Source organism: Colius striatus, chromosome 22, assembly GCF_028858725.1.
Source record: "Colius striatus isolate bColStr4 chromosome 22, bColStr4.1.hap1, whole genome shotgun sequence".
In the NCBI taxonomy this organism is placed as follows: Eukaryota; Metazoa; Chordata; class Aves; order Coliiformes; family Coliidae; genus Colius; species Colius striatus.
This window is the reverse complement of record NC_084780.1, coordinates 8567675-8590162: the sequence shown is the minus strand read 5'-3', so window position 1 is coordinate 8590162 and position 22488 is coordinate 8567675. Positions and strand designations below refer to the sequence as shown.

The 22488-nt window shown below is 54.8% G+C and overlaps 1 protein-coding gene across 2 annotated transcripts in view; it reads right to left on the bottom strand.

The window, feature by feature from the left end:
- The window catches only part of PLXNA2 (plexin A2), a 151891-nt gene that overhangs the window by 56232 nt on the left and 73171 nt on the right, over positions 1-22488 (bottom strand). For both annotated transcript variants that reach the window (XM_062013331.1, XM_062013332.1), the window contains exons 5-8: positions 6653-6753; positions 2525-2648; positions 1500-1653; positions 253-349 (exon numbers count right to left, since the gene is read on the bottom strand). In XM_062013331.1, coding sequence (XP_061869315.1) covers positions 253-349; positions 1500-1653; positions 2525-2648; positions 6653-6753 — 476 coding nt within the window. The remainder of the gene's footprint in view (positions 1-252; positions 350-1499; positions 1654-2524; positions 2649-6652; positions 6754-22488) is intronic.

Sequence of the window (22488 nt, the reverse complement as noted above, 5' to 3'; positions counted from 1 at the left end):
TGGGGGCACCAGCAGGTTAAGGTTTTCTCAGGCTCACTCTGCCTGAGTCTCACAAGGCAGAGGAAGCTACAGCACCCAGAGGAGCTCAGAGGACAGGGACTGGTGGGCTCCCCTCCTACTGCCCCTGTCTGCTGGCTGAACCAAGAAGCATGCTACCCCCCGGGCTGGTCCCAGAGCCCAGCACCCATTGCCCAGCCCCCTGTCTGTTAGCTGGCATTTGGCTCTGCTCAGGGAGAGGGAGGGAGCACTCACAGTTGGTGGGCACTGCAGTTGTAGAACTTGAACTCCGTGCTGACAAACGTCCTCCCGGTCTCCCGCGACTTCAGCTGCAGCACCACACCAAACCAGTCTGGGGATGCAAACCAGAGCCCATCAGGAAGGAAGGACGCGGCAGCAGACGCGGGGGCACCCGCTCCCCGCCTGCCAGCGTGCTGAGCCATCTGCTGCTGGGGTAGAAGGTGGAAGCCAGGCTGCTTTCATCTCTCTGCTCACCCAGGCACCACGTCTCCCACTCACAGTGAGTCTGCAGCAGTTCCCCAAGCTGGGGGCTGAGCATCCCCCCACACAGATCCTGCCCTTGAGCCCCCCGGGGTGTTGGGCTGGTTGTCTCCAGCAATGCCTCCAAACCAAGGCAGGTTTGATGGCAAAATGAGACACTGGGTCTCAGCACTTCTTTGGGTCACAGCTGGAATGAGTTCGAGAGCTCATCCCAGTCCCTAAAGGATTCTGTCTCCAGTATAAAAACTCTAATTCAGTCTACTCTGAGCAGCAGCCCAGGACCAGAATAGGAGACAATGCTGGAAACGAGGACATTAGTGAAGCTCTTGAGGAGCCTCAGCACTGGGGTAATTAAGAGCAGATTGCACTTCCAGAGCTGCTGTGGGTAAGTCTACACTGGCCCTGCTGCCGTGGGACAGTGTCTCTTGGCCCCCAGTGCTCTCCAAGCCTCAGGCTCCATGTAATGCCTTCGAAACACAAAGATATCAGCAGGGAAGCACAGTTGACACCTGGAAGGACGCCAGGGAGAAAATGAGTTTTAAGCAAGTAGCATTTTGGTTATGGGAAGAGAAAATATGACAGCAGTGACATTAATGAAGAAACAACCCAAAGATCAGGACCGAAAAATAGAAACTGCATCCACCTACTCGTGGGTGCTGAGCCAGGCTGAGGGGAGGGCTCCTGCTGCCACAGCCACCCGGCACAGCGAGGCTCTGCTCCGGAGCGGGACACACGGCCCCTGCCCTGGCCTGAGGAGCGTCTGGCAGGGTGTAGGGACATGGCAAGCACATGGTGCTGCCATCCTGTCCTTCCCTGTGTGGGAAGCATTTCTTAAAGATGAAGCATATTTAGCTCCCTGGGTTCAATGGGTTTTGACAGGAGCCTGAATTTCTCCAGCAGCAGCCTCGACGAGCCTGCTCCAGCCGGCAGATACTGCCAAACCTCCACTGCAGTTCTGGTGGCACAGACCTCCTATTGCTGCTCAGACGTTGGGTACTCACCCTGATCCACAGGTATGGCAGGAACGTCTTTGGCTGCTGGCGAGACACACACGACCCGGCTGCCCGACACCTGCCCCTCCACCTCGCTCAGGTTCCCGAACAGGCAGCTGACCCCGGCCGACAGGTCTGGAGCGTCGCTCACGCGCAGGCTGAGCTGAGCAGGACAGGGAGCAAAGCACAGCCACACGCCCGTGAGCACGCAGAGCTGCCCCAGCCCCCCTCCTGTCCTCAGTACCTGCTGCTTTCCCAGTCAATACTGACCCCCTTCAACCCCCCGACAGCCACGGGAGGTGGCCACTGCCCTGCCATGGGAAGAGAAGGAGGAGAAAGAAACCAAGGATGCAGGTTCTTTACTGATACACAAATGCCTTGCTGAGCCTTTGGGTCCTGCAGCTTGGCAGAGGTGGCATTGGCAGCTCTTTGCGCCCTGGCTACTCATTGCCACCCTCAATGCCCACAGCAGGAGCCCCCACCACCGTCTGCACAGGGAGAGACAACCCTGCTCAGCACACAGACATGGGCAAGCCCCCACTAACCCTGTCCGTAGCAGGGACTGTCCCCGGGGCCCAGCTGTGCCTGCAGGGCTGGGGGAGTCTCCCAACAGCCTCAGCACGTTCTGACAGCGGGTGCTGGCAGGGGCAGGCGGCCCCAGGCAGGGGCTGCAGCGTGGGCAGGGGGCAGCTGCTGCGGGGGGCTCAGAGAGCAACAGCTGGGATGCTTCAGAGAGCCAGGCCCCAGCACAGCTCACAGATGAGGTTTTTGGGAAACAAAGCCTTCCCTTTCAACAGCTAATGAAACTGGACCAAGAGAAATGTGAGCTGAGGCCCAAGGGGAAGGGGAATTTGTTTCTGCCACCCCCACCCCCTGCTTGCCCGTCTCGGATGACCCCTCTCCTCCCCAGGCCCTCTGTGAGCCTGACTTCATGGGAAAACATTTGTGCCGATGGGCAGGGAGAAAGGCTGGAGAAGGGACTGTCCCCTGTGAGCCTGGAGAGGGCTGGACACGCCTCTGGCCCAGGCGCTTACCGGGAGGCTGTGCTCGGAGACGGAGATGCTGCCGGGCTGCACGGTGACGGCCATGCACTGCCTGATGCTGCCGGCGAAGCGGTACGGCTCGTCTGCCCGCTCACAGCTGTCCCTCGGCGAGCACCTGGCACACACCAGCACACACGCCCTCACACCGGTTCGGTTGGAAAAGCCCTTGAGGCTGCTGCAGTCCCAGCCCTGCCCTCACCCTGCCAAGCCCACCGCTGGCCCATGGTCCTCAGCACCTCAGCTGAACTTAAACCTGAGGCAGCTGGCCTCAGCCCATGGCTCCAGCCTGGCCAGGGTGAGCTGACCAGGAGGGCAGAGCCTCAGCCAGGGAACGAGGGACTGATGAACAGGACGGGGGTGAGGCTCTGCACGGGGACCAGGTATCGAGCACAAACTCCAGGTGAGACCAAAGGGCACTGAAACATATTCTGTGATGAGAGGAAAGACAAACCACGAGTCTCTGGGGAGCAATTCCCGGCCTCGTGTGCGCTGGGACACAATCCAGAGCAGCTCAGTCCCACGTGCCAGCGGGTGCTGTGGGTGAGGGGCGAGCCGGGCGCTCTGCCACTGCTCTGCCAGGCCCCTGCAAGCCATAAATTCCATAATCTGAACAGAAACTAAACCAGAAAGCACTAACAGACACTAACAAGATGATGCCTCCACTCTCATTAAAACAAAACCACACAGTTCATTAACTGTCTCGTCCTGGAGCTGAGGAGCACGGCAGGGCAGGACGGGCACTGTGCAGCGGCTGCTGGCTGCGCTCTGAGCAGTGCTCACACACTCAGCCCCGGCTCCCTCCCATCCCTGCCATCAGGAGCTCAGGCCCCTGAGCACCAAAGTGCCCAGGACTGCTCCCAGCACACCCTGTGCCCCAGCCTGCCTCGTTATCCCTGCTCTTCTACTGCAGGTGTCCTCGGAGTGGAGTGAATCTAAGTTGCTTCCAGCAGGTAAAGCACCCACAGGGAAAACAAGGAAGAGTTGTCAGTGTTTCCAACCAGGTACCAGGTACTGCAGCACAGCACTGGCATCCCTCAGTGGTTTCTGTTGTGACTTTCTATTTCATGCCCTTCTCTTCCAACCCCTGTCCCCGGGTGCAGATGACATATTGGCCTTTTGGTATTTATGGTCTTACTGAGCTACCGGCAAACTTCATCCCTTTTCACTCATTGCTGCTCTTGGAGCCTGTTTCAAACCGTGGCACAAAGGTCAGAGGATTGAGGTGCTGTTACCAGCCCCACGTGCCACTAGCAAGTTGCCATCTGACACTTACCAGAGTGTGTGTGTTCCTTGAGCTAACAAGCTGTCACACTGCTGCCTCTCCAGGGGAGCAGCTCGGGAGCCCCAGACACACGTGTGTCACCAGCAACCTGCCCAAGTTGGGTTTGCCCTGCACACTGACCAGCTGGCAAGTGCCTGGCCAAACCAGTGCTTCCCGCTCTGGAACTCAGGGTCCTCATCCACCCTCCCCATCGGGCTTTTGATTAAGAAAAGCAGAGTTTCCACTTTCCCCTTCCCAGCCACCCGTGTGATCCTGCCAAAGGCTGCTGCTCTCCTCACCCTCTGGCTCCTTTGTCCTTTTTTTAGGAGTATAATAGAGCTAAATATGAATGCTGCCAAAGGAAGAACTATTGAGGTTTAAGTGAATCTGTAAGATAGCTTTAAAGTGAGCTCTTGACTGGAGCCTTTATCTCATTGACTCGCTGGAATGGCTCTTTTTTATCATACTATTTATGGCAACAGCCCTAACAGAGATAAATAGGTCTGTAGACAATAACACACTTGCAGAGAGCAGCACATGGAAGTCTTGCAGGTTTCAAATCCCACTGGGTTGAAGAGACTCTTCAGCAATCTCCTTAAGGCCTCTGTTTGCTCCCCAAGAGCAGTTTGTAGAAGAACAAGGAAAGGCTGTGAGCCCTGGGGTTGTTCAGCCTGGAGAAGAGAAAGCTGAGATGGGCCCTTGTCAACGCTGAGCAATCCCTAAAGGGTGGTGGCATAAGGAATGGGACAGTGGGGAGAAACAACTGGATTTCAGCCCCTAGCTGAGACTCAGCACTGGTGTTTAGCACACCCCTACTTGCTCAGGCAGACAGTCACTCTCTTGCTCTTTGAAGGACAAAACCACATTCTCTTCTGCCACTCATCCTTTTTACCAGCCTTCATAAACACAGTGTGAGCGTCACACCCTGACCTGCAACCCTTCCACTGAGCAGCTGGTCCATCTGGCAGGAGGGGACACGGAAGAATTAGAGGAGAGAGATGACAAATGAAATACAAACACTCCAGTGCTTGGGGCCTCCAAACAAATATGACAGAGGCTTCAGCAACAGCAAGATAAACTCAATTATTTACAGCTTAAGACAAAAGCTAAAAAATGACCATTGCAACAAGCAGGGCAAGAAAGTGCAGATGCTCCAAGGGAGCGTTGAGAAATACCATCAGGGAAGAAATCCTTGCTGGGGAGAGGCTAATGCTGAAATGTCATGGCCAAAAGGGCAGAGGAAATGACGCTTTCCCCTTCTTGACACTGAGGGTTCTCTCTGCAAATGAAGACAACAACCTTTACCTGCTCCCCAGGTGGTTTAGAAAGATTTGGTTCATCAGCATTAGGAAAGCATTTGGTGATCCTTGCAGAGGAGCTGCTGTGGGGGTCAGAGGAGCAACGCCCCACACGGTGCAGCCATCCCCTCCTGCACAGCCCAGCAGCAGCAGGGGCTATGAGGCCACTGTCCCCATGTGAGCTGATCCTCTCCAGCCCCTACAGTGACACCCTGGGAGCACCTACAGACCTGCAGCTCAGGCCAGATGCTGAGGGGACCGTGTCCCCTTTTCATGCTTCCTTGTCTCCTCACTACCAAGAGGTTGTGGTGGCCTTTGTCCCAGCTGCTGGGAAGGCACACGGGGACGGCTGCCCCGAGGGAAGAGCCAAACGGATGGGAGTCGCCAGGGATGGAAATCACATCCCTCTGATAAAGCCGCTGTGACAGTACAGACTTTGGGACACAACTGCACAGATGGTGGCTTAGCTTAGGGCTGGACAGGCTCTTCTGAAAGAAACAAGCTAAAAAGCAAGAGCAAGATGCCCAGTGTGTGTGTGCCCCACGCTGCTGTGCTGCTGGCGGGAGCTGCTCTGCCTCTGCCCCCGGGGAGCGCGCGGGATGCTCAGGGCCAGCGCTGCCGCGGCTCTCCTGCATCTCCCCAACGCCTCTGCAAACCCAGCACGCCCTGGGGAGCCCGTCTGCACCCCGAGGCCCATGGGCCCTGAATCCAGGCCGGATTTGCGGAGGAGCCTGCTGATCCCCTCTCCTTCCAGCACCTGCTCCACAGGCAAGTGGCCAAGTGCTGCTGTGCGGGTCCTGAACTCTGCCTCCGCCCCGATTTCCATGCATCTAACGGGGCTGCTCTGCACCCTGGCACCGTGCCACAGGGATTTCTATTCCCTTCCTACCGCCTCCTCAAGGCTTTCCCCTCCTCCCCCGATCTGCCTCTGCCTGGTGGTCTCCCTTCCGCCTTAGGAAGCGATCGTTATTATGGCAGGGGAGAGAAAGGAAGGACACGGACACCTCCTGAATGCAAAGAGCCTTTCCTGGAGCTCCTCTGAAAAACAGCCCAAAGCCTTGGCCCTTTGTGCCTGCTGATGTGCTGAGGGGCTGCCAGCTCCCAGGACGGCTGGAGCACAGACCCTCTGACCTTGCCTTAGAATTTACGTCTCCTCCTGATGCATTTAACAGGGCTTCGTGCTCTGCTCTGTCACTCTCTGAAAGCCAAGTCCCACTCATACAATCAAGTCTCCTATTGCCTTTAGAAGCTCCCTGTTCATAGGGAGGGGCTTGTGGCTTGGGTAAGCAGGGGTGTGCAAAACACAAAGCTTTCACTCCCTCTAGTTTAAATCCTGCTTTGCCCTCGCGCCCATGGCACCCTGTCCATGTGGTGTGAGACTCACCACTCCTACAGCAGGGACTTGCCTTCCTTTACCTCCCCTCAGGGAAGCGAAGAATGGATTTAAGCAACTTCAACCTAATTTGCTTTTGCAACGATTGCGTGGGAGGTGTCTGGTGGCTTTGAGGCTGCTTTTGCCATCACCAGCACAGCTCCAGCAACGGCCAAGGCCGGACTTACGTGTGGTGGAGCGTGCACCAGCCGCAGTGCGGGTCTCCCGAGCTCAGGCACTCGCCGCAGGTCGTGTACTGCTCGCAGGACTCCACGGGCACCCGGGACACCTGCAAAGCACAAACACGGGCTCAGTGCTCCTGTGCACAGCCAGCGAGCGGCAGGACGGCAGCTCCAGCTCCTGCTTCACGTCTGGAGGCGAGTGACACAACAGCGATTCACAACCCCTGTGAGTTTCTTCAAACACTCATGCACAAGTCAGCCAGGAATGGGACACGGAGGGGATGGAGTCACAGTGTCACTCTGTCCCTGGGGTGCAGCCAGGCCATGGATCCCAGCACAGCACAGCCCGGCCCACAGCCCAGCCAGACTCCCACTGCCAGCACCAGCTCGCCACAAACCCTCCTGCATTCCCTGTCCAGACACACTCCCACAGCAAAACCTGCATCCTCTCCTCCCCAATATACAGTTTGCTATCGTACACTCGCTATAGGGGAAGCTGCTTCAGGGGGGAAAGCTGGCAGGGAATAAGATTCGCTGGGACTTTGCAGGCTGGCGGCTTATTTAGCTTATGTGGGTATCTCACTGCTTGCTCCTCCCTGGCCATCTTGAGCCCTTCCAGCAGCAGCGTGGACCTGGCCACCCCAGGCATGACCACCCCAGGGATGCCACTTCTCCCAGGGAAGTGATGCCAGGGCAGAAGGAAAGTGCAGGAGGGAGCACCAACCCAGATCACTGCTGCAAACCCCCTCGCACACCTACCACACACTGAAGGTCCTCGTGTGACGCTGAGGTGTAACACAGCCCTGACCTGTTTATCAGCTCTGAAACCCCCAAAGGCTCCAAAATGACACCAAGCTTTAACTGTGGGTCACTGCTTGACACCAGTGAAGAAATTCACTGAATCATACGAAATCACAGAGTGGTGGGGGCTGGAAGGGCCCTGCAGAGCTGCTGCAGCCCCAGTCCCTGCTAAAGCAGCTTCCCCTGGCTCAGGGGGCACAGGAACGTGTCCAGGTGGGGTTGGAAACCTCCTGAGGAGCCTCCACACCCTCCCTGGGCAGCCTGGGCCAGGGCTCCCTCACCTTCCCCTCTGTCCTTTCCATCCCAGCCCCTGCCCTCCAGCAGGCACTGTATGTTGGTACCTCCTGTCCCAACACTGCACTGTGATGCTCCTGCACGGGCCCCCCTTGGCTACACTCACATTTCTATGACCAAGCACTGTCCCCAGCACAGCCCCTCGGGCCCTGGGAGCGACGACTGCAAGCGGCTGGGAATTAAACCAAGTGTGTGCCTGGCCTGGCTCTGCCGGTCACAGCAGCGGCCGCGGCGGCAGCTGGGGCGCGGGGTGAAAGGAGCAGTGTCTCGCCAAACAACGGCCACTTTCACGCCAAGTGCTGTTGACACAGTGAGAACCCAGTTCCTCTCTAAACACCACACCAATAGGGCTGCCTTTCTTCTGTCTCCTCAGCCCTACTTGACAGCTTTTCCTAAAACAAAACTGGTGCGTGGACGCACGGGGACGGGTGGGCTTTTCCCGCTGAGATTGAAGCCCGTGGGATGGGCACAGGGCTCAGCTTGGGCTGTGCTCAGAGCAACACAGGCCTGGAGCTGCAGCTGAGGGCTGTGAGAGGCAGAGCCAGGCCAGGCTGGGCAGGCACTGAGCCCGAGGTGGCTGTAAAGAGCTTCAGAAACGGAGAAGATGGAATAGTGCAGAGGTGCAAAGAAAGGGCTGGGGTTTGATTCCTGGCTGCAAAAGGCATCCAAGGTGCCCTCTCAGAGCCTCATCCCTGCCCTAGGGTGGCTGTGTGTGACACGCCTGTACCTGCTTGGCTTCTCCCCAGTGCTGCTGGGATGGCCCTCAGGACAGCCCCAAAACCATTGGGCATTGCTGATCCCCCATCTCTTACCCACAACAAGAGGCTCCACAGGATCTGTCCCTGTGATTTATATGCAGCTCAAGGCTTGTTGGCTTGTTCATGTTTGTGAGGAGCTGGATGCTCTCACAGTGCTCTATAAATAACAGAGGATTTGAATGATATGAATAACAGTTCATTACAGATGATTTCACGTTAGGCACTGGGGTTCTTTTTCTGCTCTGAAGCTGTGGCTCCTGCACATGAGAATCGTTAAAAACCACAGAGAAATTCAGAACAAAGCCTTGGAGTCACAGGCTTCTGCTCCAAGTGGGACCACTCAATCCTTTCTCTGTCATGCCAAGGTTCATCCTTCTCTTGGCTGCACCAATGATGGGAACAGATCCTGCTCTTGCTCCAGCGAGGCTCCAGAGAGTCCCTGCTCCCAGTCCCTGCCCCACACTGCCCGTGGCAGCTCGGCTCTGCACCACAGGGGCAACGAGGCTTCCCAGGATCAGCATAAGCAGATTTTATGGCCATAGGTGGCTCGAGCAAGGGAAGAAATGTTTCTATCAGTAACCAGATGTGGAAGAACCAAGGAAGTCTGGAGAGGCTTGGTACCAGTGGCCATGAGGCAGCGGGAGGCCAGCGAGGGAGAAAGGAGCGACGCTGCGAGCTATGTGGGGCCAGCAAAGGCAGAGAGCAGGAAAAGAGTGGGTGCACTCATCAGGGACCTGCTCAGTAACCACAGATCGTGGTCACTGCTGGGTCCCACTGGCCCAGGCCCATCTCACAGCCACAGGCACTCGTGGCATCCCCGTCCTGGCATCCCGGTCCCAGCGGGCACCAGCACCTGGCAGCTATGCATAACCAATGTGACTCCCATCTGTCACAGCCTGGTCTATTTGCTCTCTCATCCTGCCAGCCCCTGGGGCAGCTCTGTGTGCAGCAGAATGGTTTGTTTGGAAAGGGCTTTGGTTCTCAGTATTTAGTTTTTAAATGCAAATACTTCTCTTTGTTTACACTAGAGAAGACGGGTCAGAGGAAGGCTCCTGGCACTCAGAGCAAACATCTGAGAAGGTCTATCACCACTTCAGGAGTGTATTTCCCACCCCAGACTAAGCCCTGAGAAAGCTGTTGCCTGGACTGATAAACTTATCCACAGAGCAGGAGCTCGAGTCCTGCAGCACCCAGCGAGCGCAGCTCCTGCCTTCAGCCCATGCTGCAGCAGACCTGCAGCAGAGCACCCCCTAACAGAGCTCACAGGAACATGAGGTGAGAGGTCCCGAAGCCAAGCAGAGGCAGGCAGGAGTTTTCCAAGTGCAGCCTCAAGTCCTGCAGGTGCTAAGCTGCGAGAGGCCGCAGCACAGCCTGGGGCACGGCCAGGGCAGCTCTGCCCAGGGGCAGCCAGGGGCTGGGCACAGGGAAGGTGCTGGGAGCTCCACATCAGTGCACTCACAGCCAATGCAAAGTGATGAAGCAATGCAGCAGAGCTGAGGACCATCTGCATGAAGGACAGCAGCCAAGAAAACAATGCTCCTGGGGAATTTCCTTACTCCTGAGGACAGAGCCCTCCTCCTCCAGCCCATTGCTGCTCCTCTTCCTTCTGTCCACGCTGAAGCTCTGCTGCTGAGTTACTCAGTTCCCTATTTATGATCCTGTTTGTCAATCACTAAATGATAAAGTCTCATTATGGCTTTCCTTGACTTCCTAAGTCACAGCATCAGCAAACAAAGAGAAAACATCAAATACAGACTCTCCAAAACACATGAACTCAAAACTCTGCCAGGCCCCTGAGCAAATAAGTGTGAGAATCCATTTCCAAACAAACAAATACATAAAATAAACAAACAAAGCCAAGTTTCCATAGCTTGTGCCTGTTAGCAGCACAGGCCCCTGGCCTCCCTGGCTGCAGACAGCCCCTGCTGTGGCACACTGCCTGCAGACCCCTCAGTGGCTGCAGTTCAAACACAGAATCTATTTGTAATGACCTTGGGGAGCGTGGTAGAGATGCCAACCAGTTCAATGTAATTAAAGCTATCTATCACTCAGTGAGCAGGAGCCCAAAGTTGATGGACTTTCCAATGAGATTTTATTCTTCTCTTCATTCAGGAAAAACCCATCACTTTGTGCTGCTGCAGGAGACGTGAGAGCGTGTGGGAAGGAGCAAGGAGGACTCATCGCTTCCAGCTGTTACCGTGTCAGGGAGACAGAGCTGCTGAAACCACAGTCTGACTTTCTCAGAGGCTTCTCAAAAGTTTGAGACACCTCTTCCTGCTCTTTCTCCTCCCTGTGTCTTCATGTAAAACTGCTCAGATCTGGAGCCCTCCTGTGCTACCTCCATTTCTGATGGGCTGAGGGCAATGGGATGAGGTACAGCAGGACCAAGGGCTGGGTCCTGCCCTTATGCCACCCCAAGCATTGCTCCAGGCTGGGGCAGAGGGCCTGGAAAGCTGCTGGAGGGAAAGGGCCTGGGTGGGTTGGTTCCAGTAGCTGAACATGAGCCAGCAGCGTGCCCAGAGGGGCAAGAAGGCCAAGGGCATCCTGGCTGGGATCAGCACTGGGGTGGCAGCAGGAGCAGGGCAGGGATTGTCCCCCGTGCTGGGCCCTGCAGCCAGTGGAGCAGCAGCCAGGACACAGGGGAGGAGAGTCAAGGGGGAGCATTTTAACTGAAATGCATTGAAGAGCATCCCCAAAGTGCTGCCAAGGCCCTGAAGGCAGGAATACCTGTTCCACTGGGGACTGAGCCATTAGTCCCTGTAACGGATGAAGACACACAGCCAAGGAAGGAAGGGATGAGGGGGAGTTCTGACAGGTATCGCAGCTACTGTGGGACCTGGCTCTCCTCTCCCACACTGCTCCTCAGAGGAAGGATCATCAGAGCTACTGAAGGGCTGTCAGAACCAAATCAACGCCTGTAACTTTTGGCAGAAAAGCAGCGAGTGGGAGAGGACACAGAGACAACGTTTCCATGGCTACAAAGGGATTACTTAATTACAGTGCTGCAGATGCATGCAGAGAAACTCCCTTAAACTCTGATCCAAGCAACCTTTTCAATGAGTTTGGCTTTACTGCTATAAGAACCTCATTAGTATCTTAGCAAAGCAAGCTGTGTCTGAGCACAGGATAGCTTTCCTAGAGAGTAACCAGACCTCCTCCAAGCGTGCCTGTCTCCTTGGCTCCCAGCTACTCTCCACGTACAGCCTGATGATGGTGATGGAAATAAGGGCAGTCTCCTCTAGGAAGCAAGAAAGAGTGGAAAAACAGCACATTCCCCAAAGCACAGCTTGGTCAGGCTGTAAAATGGTCCTCAAGTCAGAGCTTCCTCCACCCAACCCAGGAGCAGCCAGCAGCAGTTGGGCTTGAAGCAGACTCATGCTCTGGCACACGAGCTCCAAACGCTTTCCCGTGGTTCACCAGGACTTGGGTTAATCATTGCATCAGTATGAAACATCTGAGCAACATTTGCTGCAATAATGAAGTGCCAGGCAGAGATCCCATCCCCACTCCCAGGAGCAGCACAGTGTCATGTAAACCTGGAGCAGGAGAAACGTGTTTTCATCTCGAGCACGGGCTGCCCAGGAGGGGCAGGGGATGCATGGCCACGCTCCCACCTCCATCAGCCCCGTGTGCTCACGGCTGCCAGGAGCAGCCTGGCAGCAAAACCCTGGGCACAGACAGCACAGGGAAGTGACTCTTTCCAGCACAGAAATAAAACCACTGGCTGAAGCATTTACACAGGCTTCTGGAATCAGCAGACGCAGGAAAACTTATGGGTTGGGTAATGAGGTCAAAGCCGAGCACAGAGGAGCAGCCACATGCCCACTCCTGCCCCATCGCAGTCAGGACACTCAACTGCTCTGTTCTCCACAGAACTGACCCAGAGGAACTGCCTGACAAGAAAAGGAGGTGATGTGATAAATGTGATCAATGTTTACAGGCACTAATAACGAGGAATGAGATGCTAAAGGTCTCCACCACAAAAGCCAGGTTACGCTGCAATACATCCACACATTTCCTCTCCTGGAAAACCTCTGTGCCTCAGGGGAGCTGCATTTCTGTTCCTGACTGCAGAAAAAAAAAGGTTCAACTTGTTTCTGGAAATGAGGCTGTTTCCAGGCGTGCTGCCACTGAGCCCCCACAGCCAGGCCCTGATCCTCCACAGCAGCAGCAGCGCGTGCTGCTGGCACCAGCCAGGGCGACACGATGTCACTGCTGTCCTGGGCTTGCTCTGGGTCTCAGGACCAGGGGTTGGTGTGCCCAGAGTGGCTGGGTGGCATGTGCACAGGGGCACATGGCTGCTGCCATCACAAGTGGCTTCTGGATGGGTTGGCATCACCTTCTGAGGAACGTCACGCTGCTCAGCGAGACCACCCTGCCACAGCCACCCAGCCAATGGGCTGAGTCCTTAGCAGCACTGATTACTCCAGGCCTCAGGGGAACTAATTAATAAGGATAAAAGGGGAGCAGCTTTCCAAATTTTCTGGGCTCAGGTGGGGATCAATGCAACACAGTGAACTTTTATCTCGGCCCTGCGTTCAGCGCTTTGCCTCGCTGCCATGCAACCCACAGCACACTCCCTGCAGCCATTTAAAACTTTAACAGAAGCTCAGAAAATTAATTAAGGTGAATAATTATCAAATGCATGCTTCTTCCTCTCTCTGTTTTGCAAGGAAGTGGCAAAAATAGAATTCAGGGTAGTTTTGGAGTTACAACCAATGTAATTAGGTGTTCAGCGAACACTCACAATTGGGCTGTGCTTATTAAAATTACTGTTTTAGTCAGAACGTTGCCAAAGAGTCATTAACAGCACAATGGTTCGATTCTCCAGGACTCTAATTAGACTTGGACGCCTGGAGCACAGGGGATGCCCAGCTCTGCTGCCCGCCTCGCGCTTCAGGTGATGCCCAGCAGCACCGTGGGGACCCTGCCAAGGCTTCCCGGCCGTTCCCAGCCCCAGGGCAGCGGGACCTGGCCAGGAAGAGAGTTGGGACAGGGGACAGAGCCCATGGACCAGGCAGAGGGAAGAGGTTGCTCTGTGACACGAAAGGCCTCAGGCACTGCCCTGACTTGGTTCTTACTTTGTCTGCAGCGATCCCACCAGATGATGCAGGTGAGGGCATCTCAGGCTCTGCCGCTTCCTCCTCGGAGGGATGATCTCAGTTCAGCTACAGAAACCCCTTTATTTCTTCTGTGTGATGCTCTGCAAGGTTTTAGGCAGAAAAGGGCCTAGTTTGTGTTAACTCTGTCCCTACACCAGGCAAACAGCCACCATGCCCACAGGGCTGATGCTGGTACTGTCTGGAGATGCCCAGCTGGGAATATTTGCAAGGACAAACCTCCCCTTGTGCTGCCTGAGGCAAAGAGCTGCCCCTCCATCCCCATCCCCATCCCCATCCCCATCCCCATTCCCATCCCCATCCCCATCCCCATTCCCATCCCCATCCCCATCCCCAGCAGGGTGTTTGCTGCCCAGGCAGCAGCACTGGGACTGGCACCACCCCGGTGGGCACCAGCCACACCAACGCTGCTTCCACCACCTTCAAATCAAAGACTGCACTGCTCAGTCTGCCCCAGCACAGATGTTCTGGGGGTTAACACCTCCCTGCACAGCCCTGCAGCCCCTGCCAGCAGGGTGTGAAGTGGGGAAGCCTGGGAACACCCTGAGCATCTGTAAACAAGCAGCTTCACGTACTGGTTTGGAAATGATGGAGGCTTCAAGGTAGGTGTCAATGCACTCCCTGTGTCAGAGAAGGGAGCTCCATGCTCTGAAATGCAGAGATCCAGATCTGTTACGAAAGACCTGAATCTCAGTGGTGTGTATCACAGGAAGGCTCGGTGCCTGCTGCTTGCAATTGCCTTCAGCCGTCTGTTTTTCCTCTCTCCCCATAAAAACCACATGCCAGACAGCAGAGGCCTCTTCCCCCAAGCTGCTAGCCTAGAACTCATGAATTCAGTTAAGTTGTTAAAAAGGATTGTGGCAGGCTAAGATAAAACAGAGGAGTTTAAAATGACAAACAGACTCCTAAATGGGATTAGAGTCTTAATGAAAACAGTAATGAATGAATGAGGCAACCAAATATTACCCATTAATATTAGACAGATAGATTAGATCCCTAGGCACTGCATTTAAAACCGACATGGAATTACTTCAATTACTCAGCATTGATAAATAACAAGGCCATATTTACTGTTAAAACACATCTCCTCCGCCCTCCTCCGTGCTCACTTTGGCTTCTGCTTCTCAGGAGGGAGAGCAGACCGAGGAGGGGTTGAAATGCTGCCGGCTGGAAGCTTCCAGCACTGCCCTGGGATGGCAGGAGCCCTGGGCTGGCCAGTCCCACTCCTCAGGGAGTGCAGGGACCCCGCTGCAGGGGACAGTCCCACCACTCAGTCACTGCCATCAGGCTGCCCTCTCATTTCTGTGCAAGAGCCAAGGCAACCACTACCCATTCACTTCAAACCTGAGGCTCCAAGCAGCCCAGAAACTCACTCTACCTTCACTTGCTGGTGGGTATAGCTGCTCAGCATCCTCCTTCCCACACAGGGAAACCTGATCAGAGGCCTCTTCTAATGAAGAGATCATAGATGGGTAATTCCGGGGTGCTTGGTGGCATTTACATGCTGCTGATGAAAGGCTCTCTGGTAAAGGTAATGTCAACAAGAGTCCCTTGTCCTTGCATCTCAGCCTAACCATCTGTTCTCTGGGTTCAGGAAAGCCCTGGAGAACGGGTTGCTGCTAGGAAAGCTGCAAGACATCCCTTCCAGCTCTGCTGCCTTGGCCTGTGAACCTTGGTGCCTGGATGGAGTCTGCTCTCTGTGAGCAGAAGCTTCTGGGTGGACGCTGTGCTCAGAGCTGGATGGCAGCAGGACACACAAGCAGTGCTGGTGTCTCAAACCACCAACCCTCTGCTGCTGTGGGATCTCAAATATCTTTGCAAAAAAACCCTCAACCCCTCATTCAGTCTCATCTCAGTCAACAAGAAAAGCACACGTTATTTCCCTTCAGTGCTACACAAGGAGCAGCCTGCAGGAAGAGCACAGAGACCTGCTAACAGCACAAGCCCAGCCTGAGCCCAAACCCAGCTCCTGGCAGTCATCAGACACCTCAGCTAATGTTTTCTTAGGGAGAGGAGTGGAATAACCTTCCCTGCTTACCCCTCAGCTGGGATGCAGTCCCATGGGGAAAGGTTACACAGCTCCTGGTCCCTCCAGCTGAAACACTGCTGAGTGAGGACCTGTTAAGTGTGGGAATGGGGGCAGGAGGGCTGAGGGGGCTGTGTGTACCAAGCAGGCATAAATTACCTTTCCAGGAAGGCAACAAAACCCAGTCTTTGTGCTTTCCCACCCCGAAACAAGGGGTAAAGCAAGCAAGTGAAGAGGGAGGAATGCACAGAGCTCTTCCCAGAGCTGGGGAGATGGATGACCTTTCAGTACTACACCTGTATAAATCTTAGTTAATGAAATAATAAAAAAAGACTAAATGAAGGTTAAATCATTCCCTGCAGCAGTTCTACACCGAAAACAAAGTCTGTCCAGACAGTGGTTGGTTTACACAACAGGCCTTTAACATTCCTTTCCTAACTCCTCGGGTGACTCCTGACCAGCTAACCACAGGATGAGTGATAGGGGCCCTCCAAGCCAAAGGCAACTTGCCAAGATGAAGGCAAAAGGAAGAGCGTTAGTCTGGGGTTTACTTTACACACACAATTAGAGGTTTCGGTGAGCCACAAGTCACAACATGGTGGTTTTCACCCATCAAACCTTCCCCACAACATTCCCATCCCTTGGGACATGACTTCAGTTTCAGTGCCACCACCAAGTCAGCACTTTAAACACCCACAGCGCAAACACCACTGCCTGCGGCTTGGACGTGCCCCTGGGAAACTGGGAAGCTAACCAAGGGCCTCCCATTATCTGAAATCAATGCTGGAATGGCTTCTGTACCCAGAGACGGTTGGGCAAAGAGTTTAGCTTTCATCTTTACCTGTTTTTCCTTGGGCTGCTGTTTTGCTGCGTGGGAGAAGCAGAATCAAAGAGCAGCTCTGGGGCTATGGCGTTGCTTTGACGAAAGGCTGAGGTGATATAAGCTCTACATAAACTTCAGAATTGCTGCATTAACGCTCCCAGTGCTGCAATGCTAAGTCACTTGTCCCTGGGAGCTATTTCAGCTCCTGCTGTAAACAGTTACTTTGACATCAGCTTCTCACTGTCCAGATACAGCACTCAAAACGGTGGCATTTTGGGCAAATAACACCATGAAACTATTTGTGCTCCACCAGAGCCTGAGGAACTTCTGCATATATTTCCATAACTCTCCCTGGCGTCAGTACAGCACCAGACCCAACAGACTGCCAGGGGATGCTGCAGCCTGCTGCTGAGTCTGCCTGCACACCCGCCCCAGGAGACGCCATGGGCTGGAAGGACTTTGAAACCACAGAATAAAGCGTCTCACTTGATGCTGGGCAGCCCTCGGACTCCTGCAAGGCTGGGAACGAGGAGGAAGGTCTTCTTAGCTACTGAAATGTGCAGTTCCTCACCTCAGGAGGCTGAGAGGAGATGGCATTGAACAGACCTGCAGGAGACCAGTTCATTAAGGCCAACCTGGGAATGCCAAAGACCTGTGAGGGTGCACCAGGAGAAGGATGGGTGGGAGTGTGACCCTGTCTCCAGCCTCTGGCAGGGTATGGGGCACAGGGAACCACTGCCATGGGAAAGAGATGAGTCTACCAACAATTCTAGACAAAGTTGAGTCCCTACTGTTGTGTTCTTCAGCTGCAAATCTCCCAGGGCGTGAATCCCCACTGGTGTGTGGGGCAGTGGAGATGGAAGAGGATCTTCCCTCCCTTCAGCTGCTTTCCTGCTGGAAGCCTGCACCAGAGCAGCTGCTCCAAGGGCATTTCTCTGCAGGGTAGCTGGCAAGGGACAGGGTTAATAGACCCACTCCATGCATGACCTCTCTTCCCTCTCTCTGAGAGCTTCTAATTACCAGGCTAAAGAAAGAAGGGCAGCCAACAGCATCAGCCAGACCCCACCACTGATCTGATCGATCACAGCCCACCGGCACAGGGAAGGGCTTCACCCCTGGGTAGAGGCTGAAGTCTCTGGGAAAGGCAGCTTCTCCCATGGTACCTGCACATGGAGCGAGCTAATCAAGGCCAAAGACACCCTGGAAACAACAGGAGCACCGGCAGGTCCCTCCTTCCAAAAGGGAGAGTAGTTTGGGGGGGACATGAACAAATAATGCTGCTAATGAGGAGATGCCTGTGCAGCCCCGGGGGGGAAGCAGAGCAATGACTCTATTTCTGATGCTCCGGCAGCCTGACAATTGGCAAATGAACCTCTGCAGTTATGTGCTTCCCCTCTTTATTCTTTTCTCATAAAACTGGCAGGAACAGGGGTAGGAAAGAGATGCTGGCGGCAGCTGTGTTCAGTATGAAAAATGAGCAGCATGTGTATGGGAGGCAGCTGGAGCCCAGCGCTGCTCCAGAGCGAGGGACCCCCGGCTCCCTCCCCTCCCCTGCCACCCTGCTCACTGCCCTCTCCCCGTGCCTAACCCCTGCTGCATGTGCTGTGATGGAGCAAATCAGCCAAACCCTCAGGGGGCTGCACCTGATGGTGTCCGAGCCCCAGAGCCCGCGAGGGCAGCGCGTTCCCCCGGCTCCAGCGTGCCCAGGAGCTTCAGGAGAGGCTGTAGCTCTGCTGGAATGGGCAACGTGTATACACAGAGTAACAGAGCACAGCTGCTCCCAGACACAGATGAAACGTTATCCTCAGTCTATAGACAGGGGATTGGTGCTGGTGTGAGCAGAATGGGGCACAGAACGAGGGCAGCAGCCTGGCCATTCCCAGGCTGCCCCAATGAACTGCTGCTGCCCTTCCCTCAGAGCCTGCTCAGCCAAAGATCTCTGCACAGCACTTTCTAGGGACACAGAGACAAGGTCTGCAGCAACCTGCCCAAAAATGCTTGGGGCAGCCTGTGCTGGGGACAGTGTCCTGATGCCACCTCTCTCCTGCCTGCCACTGAGGCAGAGCTGGAGTTCCCCCCTCAAGTGCCTGGCCGCTTGCCACCTCTAGCACACATGGGCATGCAGAGGCCACATTTTGTTTACCCTCCTTGCTCAGGAGCAAGCCCAGAGCTGCAGGGAAGGACATGTCCTGCCACCCACCTTGAAAGAAGTCCCACGTGGGCCGCTGGCCGTGGCACGGCAGGGTGGGCAGCGCTGCATCTGCCCGCTCCCAGCAGACTCGCAGGCTGTGCTCTGCCACAATGCAGCCTTTGTTCCTGCCCCTGGCACGGCCGAGGGTGTCAGTGACACTGGAAAGCTTTGACTGGCCCTTTCTGTTTGTTTTCTTGGCACATGCAAGTATCATTGAACTGGCCCAGCCTCGGCTGTGCCCTGCACCTCGCGTGTGACTCACATTATTATTCAACAGCAGCTTTGCCCAGAGAACAGGCTGAGCAGAAAATGACACTTCCAGCCCTCCAGCCCTGCCAGCTTATCTCCGTGCCTGCTTTACTGGGACAGCATCCCACGGCCCAGGGAGGGCTGGGGGGCTCATCCCTCGGGTGCCACCTGCCCTGGGACGTCACGCTGCGGGGCAGTGTCGGGGTAATTCGGCCACTGCAGACCCTGCTCAGCTCTCCTCTGTAGCCACGTAGGAGAGTCTGCTGCCCACGGCAAGGCAGGCACGCAGCAACCCTCGCTCCTCATTTTGTGAACCGTTTCAGGATCCTTCAGATCATTTAAATACTGGAGAAACCTGAAAGGAAAGCCACAGCCACGACCAGTTTGTTTAATTTCACAAAGCCTTGAAAATCCAAAGCATGTGAATGCCTCGAGTAGCTTTAAAGGTCACAGAGTCATATCATCACTGTTTTCACAGCCTGACCGTGGTCCTACTACTTGTTTGCTCCAGGAACACTGCCACAGTCCCCAGGGCTTTTCATTAAGCATTGCTCTCTAACTACATTGCGCCGTCCTTGCCAGTCAATTTTCTGCTACTCCATCACTTTCCCATTTGTGTATCATTACATACGGCTGTCAAAAACAATTTAGGAACCTGACCACCAGTGTGAGAAATGAACCCTCCTAAGTATTTCCCAAACTCTCTAATTCTGAAAGAAAATGAGCTTTAAGCCCTTTCCCCCAAAGAAGAAAACCAGTGTCCCATGGCAGCTGTAGCACGTCGGGGCTGTTATCACCACGGGCACGGTGGCAGCGGGGCGAGCACCAAGGGGAAGGCTCAGCAGGCAACACGGCAGAGCCTGGGAGGCCACATCAGAGCAGAGGAAAACAAAGAGCTTTGCTGAGCCCGTGCAGGAGGTGACACATCTGCTCCCAGCACGGGCCAGGCACGGCCAGCACGGCAAGCGCCTGCGCAGCTCCTGCACCCAGCCCACCACGGGATCGCACGGGCTGCGGTTTAAGGTGTTGTTTGCATTGAAGCCTTAAGACACCACATGTAGATTGTTCCAATTTGCTGCTCTGAACAAGGGCTTTTGCTTCTCCTGCCGGGCTGCACACAGACAAAGCACCAGCTGACCCTGCCCACAGAGGCCTTGGGTGTCCCGCCCTGTGATGAGGCATCAGGCTCACTCTCTCAAGGCCAGAGAGGAACCCTGAAGTCACAGTTTAGCCTTGAGGAGAAAATTTAGACAAATTTAGCAAATTTATCTTGACTCTCAGACTGTGAAAGGCCACGGGACTGCTGGGAAGGTGAGGTGAGCTGCAGGCAGGCAGCTTGTGCGAGTCAGCCAGGGGACAGACAGCTCGAGGGATGCACCTCTGCCCTCACCCACACCCAGCAAAGGACAGAGCACGATAGCACAGGGCAGGTGAGTCTGCAGAGGAAAATGCATGCCAAGGAGGAGGAGATGGGGTGATGGCACAGAGTGAGGTTCTGGTCAGCCCCACCTCCAGTAAAGGCCAGGAGCCACGTGTCCCTGGGATGACCAGACTGAGCCGTGTCACCTAGCAGGGAGGAGGCTCCTTCAGCTACTGGCTTCCCACCCTTCCCAGTGCTGATGCCCCAGAAAGCCGTGTGGGAGAGCCTCCCTGTGTGCTGGGCGCTGAGGAGCCGTCAGCTCTGCCAGTGCTGCAGCACAAATCCACTCCAGATGCTTCCAGTGAACCCCCAGAGCTGCTCACGTTAGTGGCTGCAACCAGGAGACAGCCACGGTGCCTTCCACTGACAGCTCTGCTTGCTCTGATTCCTTCCAGCATCCTTGGAAGCCATGGGACAAATTTGCTGCTGGTGTAATACTTTAACTCATTTAAATAGATTTATGCTGAGACTAAATTTGGCCCTGCATATTTTACTCCCCCAGCCTAGTAATCAGCAGTGGAAATAATTTGCTGTTGGCTGCTCTGATGTTGCCATCTTTTGTGCATATCAAAATGACAAAGACATCAGGCCCTCAAAGTCCGATTGAAGACTAATTGGAAATCCAAAGTGGCACTAAATGTTATTTTCTAAATAAAATGCATTCAATTACAGAACATGAGGCTGTAAAGCATTAAAAAAAGATTAGAGCAGGAAAAAAAAAGAGAAGTATTCAAACCTTCAGAGACTTCATTATATGCAGAGGATACCCTGTGCTCCCCCGGACAGGCAGCACATAAAGCAAATGCAAAACAATGCAAATACTTCCAGCAGCCTGTGCTGTCCCACAAGGGCCTGAATGCTCCTGCACTGCTGGATTTCCATCCCAACTGTTGCACACCCTCCCTGCTGAGGATTACACGTCTCCTCGCTTCCATGACAGGCAGGCACAGATGATTTTGCTTCCACCAGCACCTTTTGTTACTCGGGCACATTTCCCAGGTTGTTTTCAAATACAGTTTGTTTCATTAAAGCCAGCACATATTTACCAGACACTGATGGCCTGAAACGCTCCATCCCCTCGTCTGGCAGCCCCTGTGCCTGCCCGTGGTGAGACAGTGCCACAGCAATGCCCTCCTTGCTGCCCAAGTGCCCAAGGGGCTGTGGCCTGTGCAGGGATGTCCCCATCACTGGCACTGTCCTCATGCCCATCCCTACTCCTGGCACCATCTCCCAGCCCTGCAGCCTCGGCTGGGGCTTCACTCTCAGCAGCAGAATGCGACAGACACTTGGAGGCCACACAGTGGCACCTCAGCAAGGTCCAGCCCAGTCAGACGTGGAGGGGAAGAAGCTCCCCTGTGTCTGCATGCACTGGGCAAAATGGGGGAGAAAAAACCAGATGGCAGAAGAAAAAGCAGAGGACAGAGTGGTAGACATCCCTGCCTGGGTGTCTGCAGAGACATGTCTGCAGGTCCGTGGTGGCAGTGGGCCCGGGACTGGGGGTGCCCCGGTCACCCTGCAGCCCGCAGCGGGGAGCACGTGCGGGCACACACCCGGGGCACGGCGCCAGCCCCTGTGCTGCCAGCTGCCTGCCACGTCTTTGCATTAATAAAGCCAACAATGCAGCAGATGTGCTCAAAATCTCAGCAAACACCATAATGGCCATCAAGCAAAGGAGGACAAAGACAGTCGCATTTCACACAGTAGGAGCTGCTTGCTTAGAGCAAAAAAAGTCACAGCCAAACAAACATGACCCCAAGTGGGATCTATGGCTCTGGCAGGCACATTCTCAGCCTACACAAACAGGGAAAGATGAGATGCATTCATCTCTGATACTTCAACAGCTTTCCTTAACAGCTCTGGCCCCTTGAATTAACACACATTGCCAAGCAAGCTGCAGCGGGGAGGCACAATCATGGACATGTCACTGTTGCCACACAAGGATTAAAGACCAGGTGGGATGCTTTCTTGCGCACACTTTTTTGGGGGGGGGATGTTTTGTTTTGTGTTTGGAGTTTTCTATTTTTAGAGAGGATAATTATCCTCTGGAAGCTTCAGGTGCAGATGTGAGGAACTGCTGACCTGAGGCTGATCTCAAACAATGGTATCTCAGCTCCACCAATAAATTCACACTGGCAATGGGGGAGAGGGGAGAATAGCCTA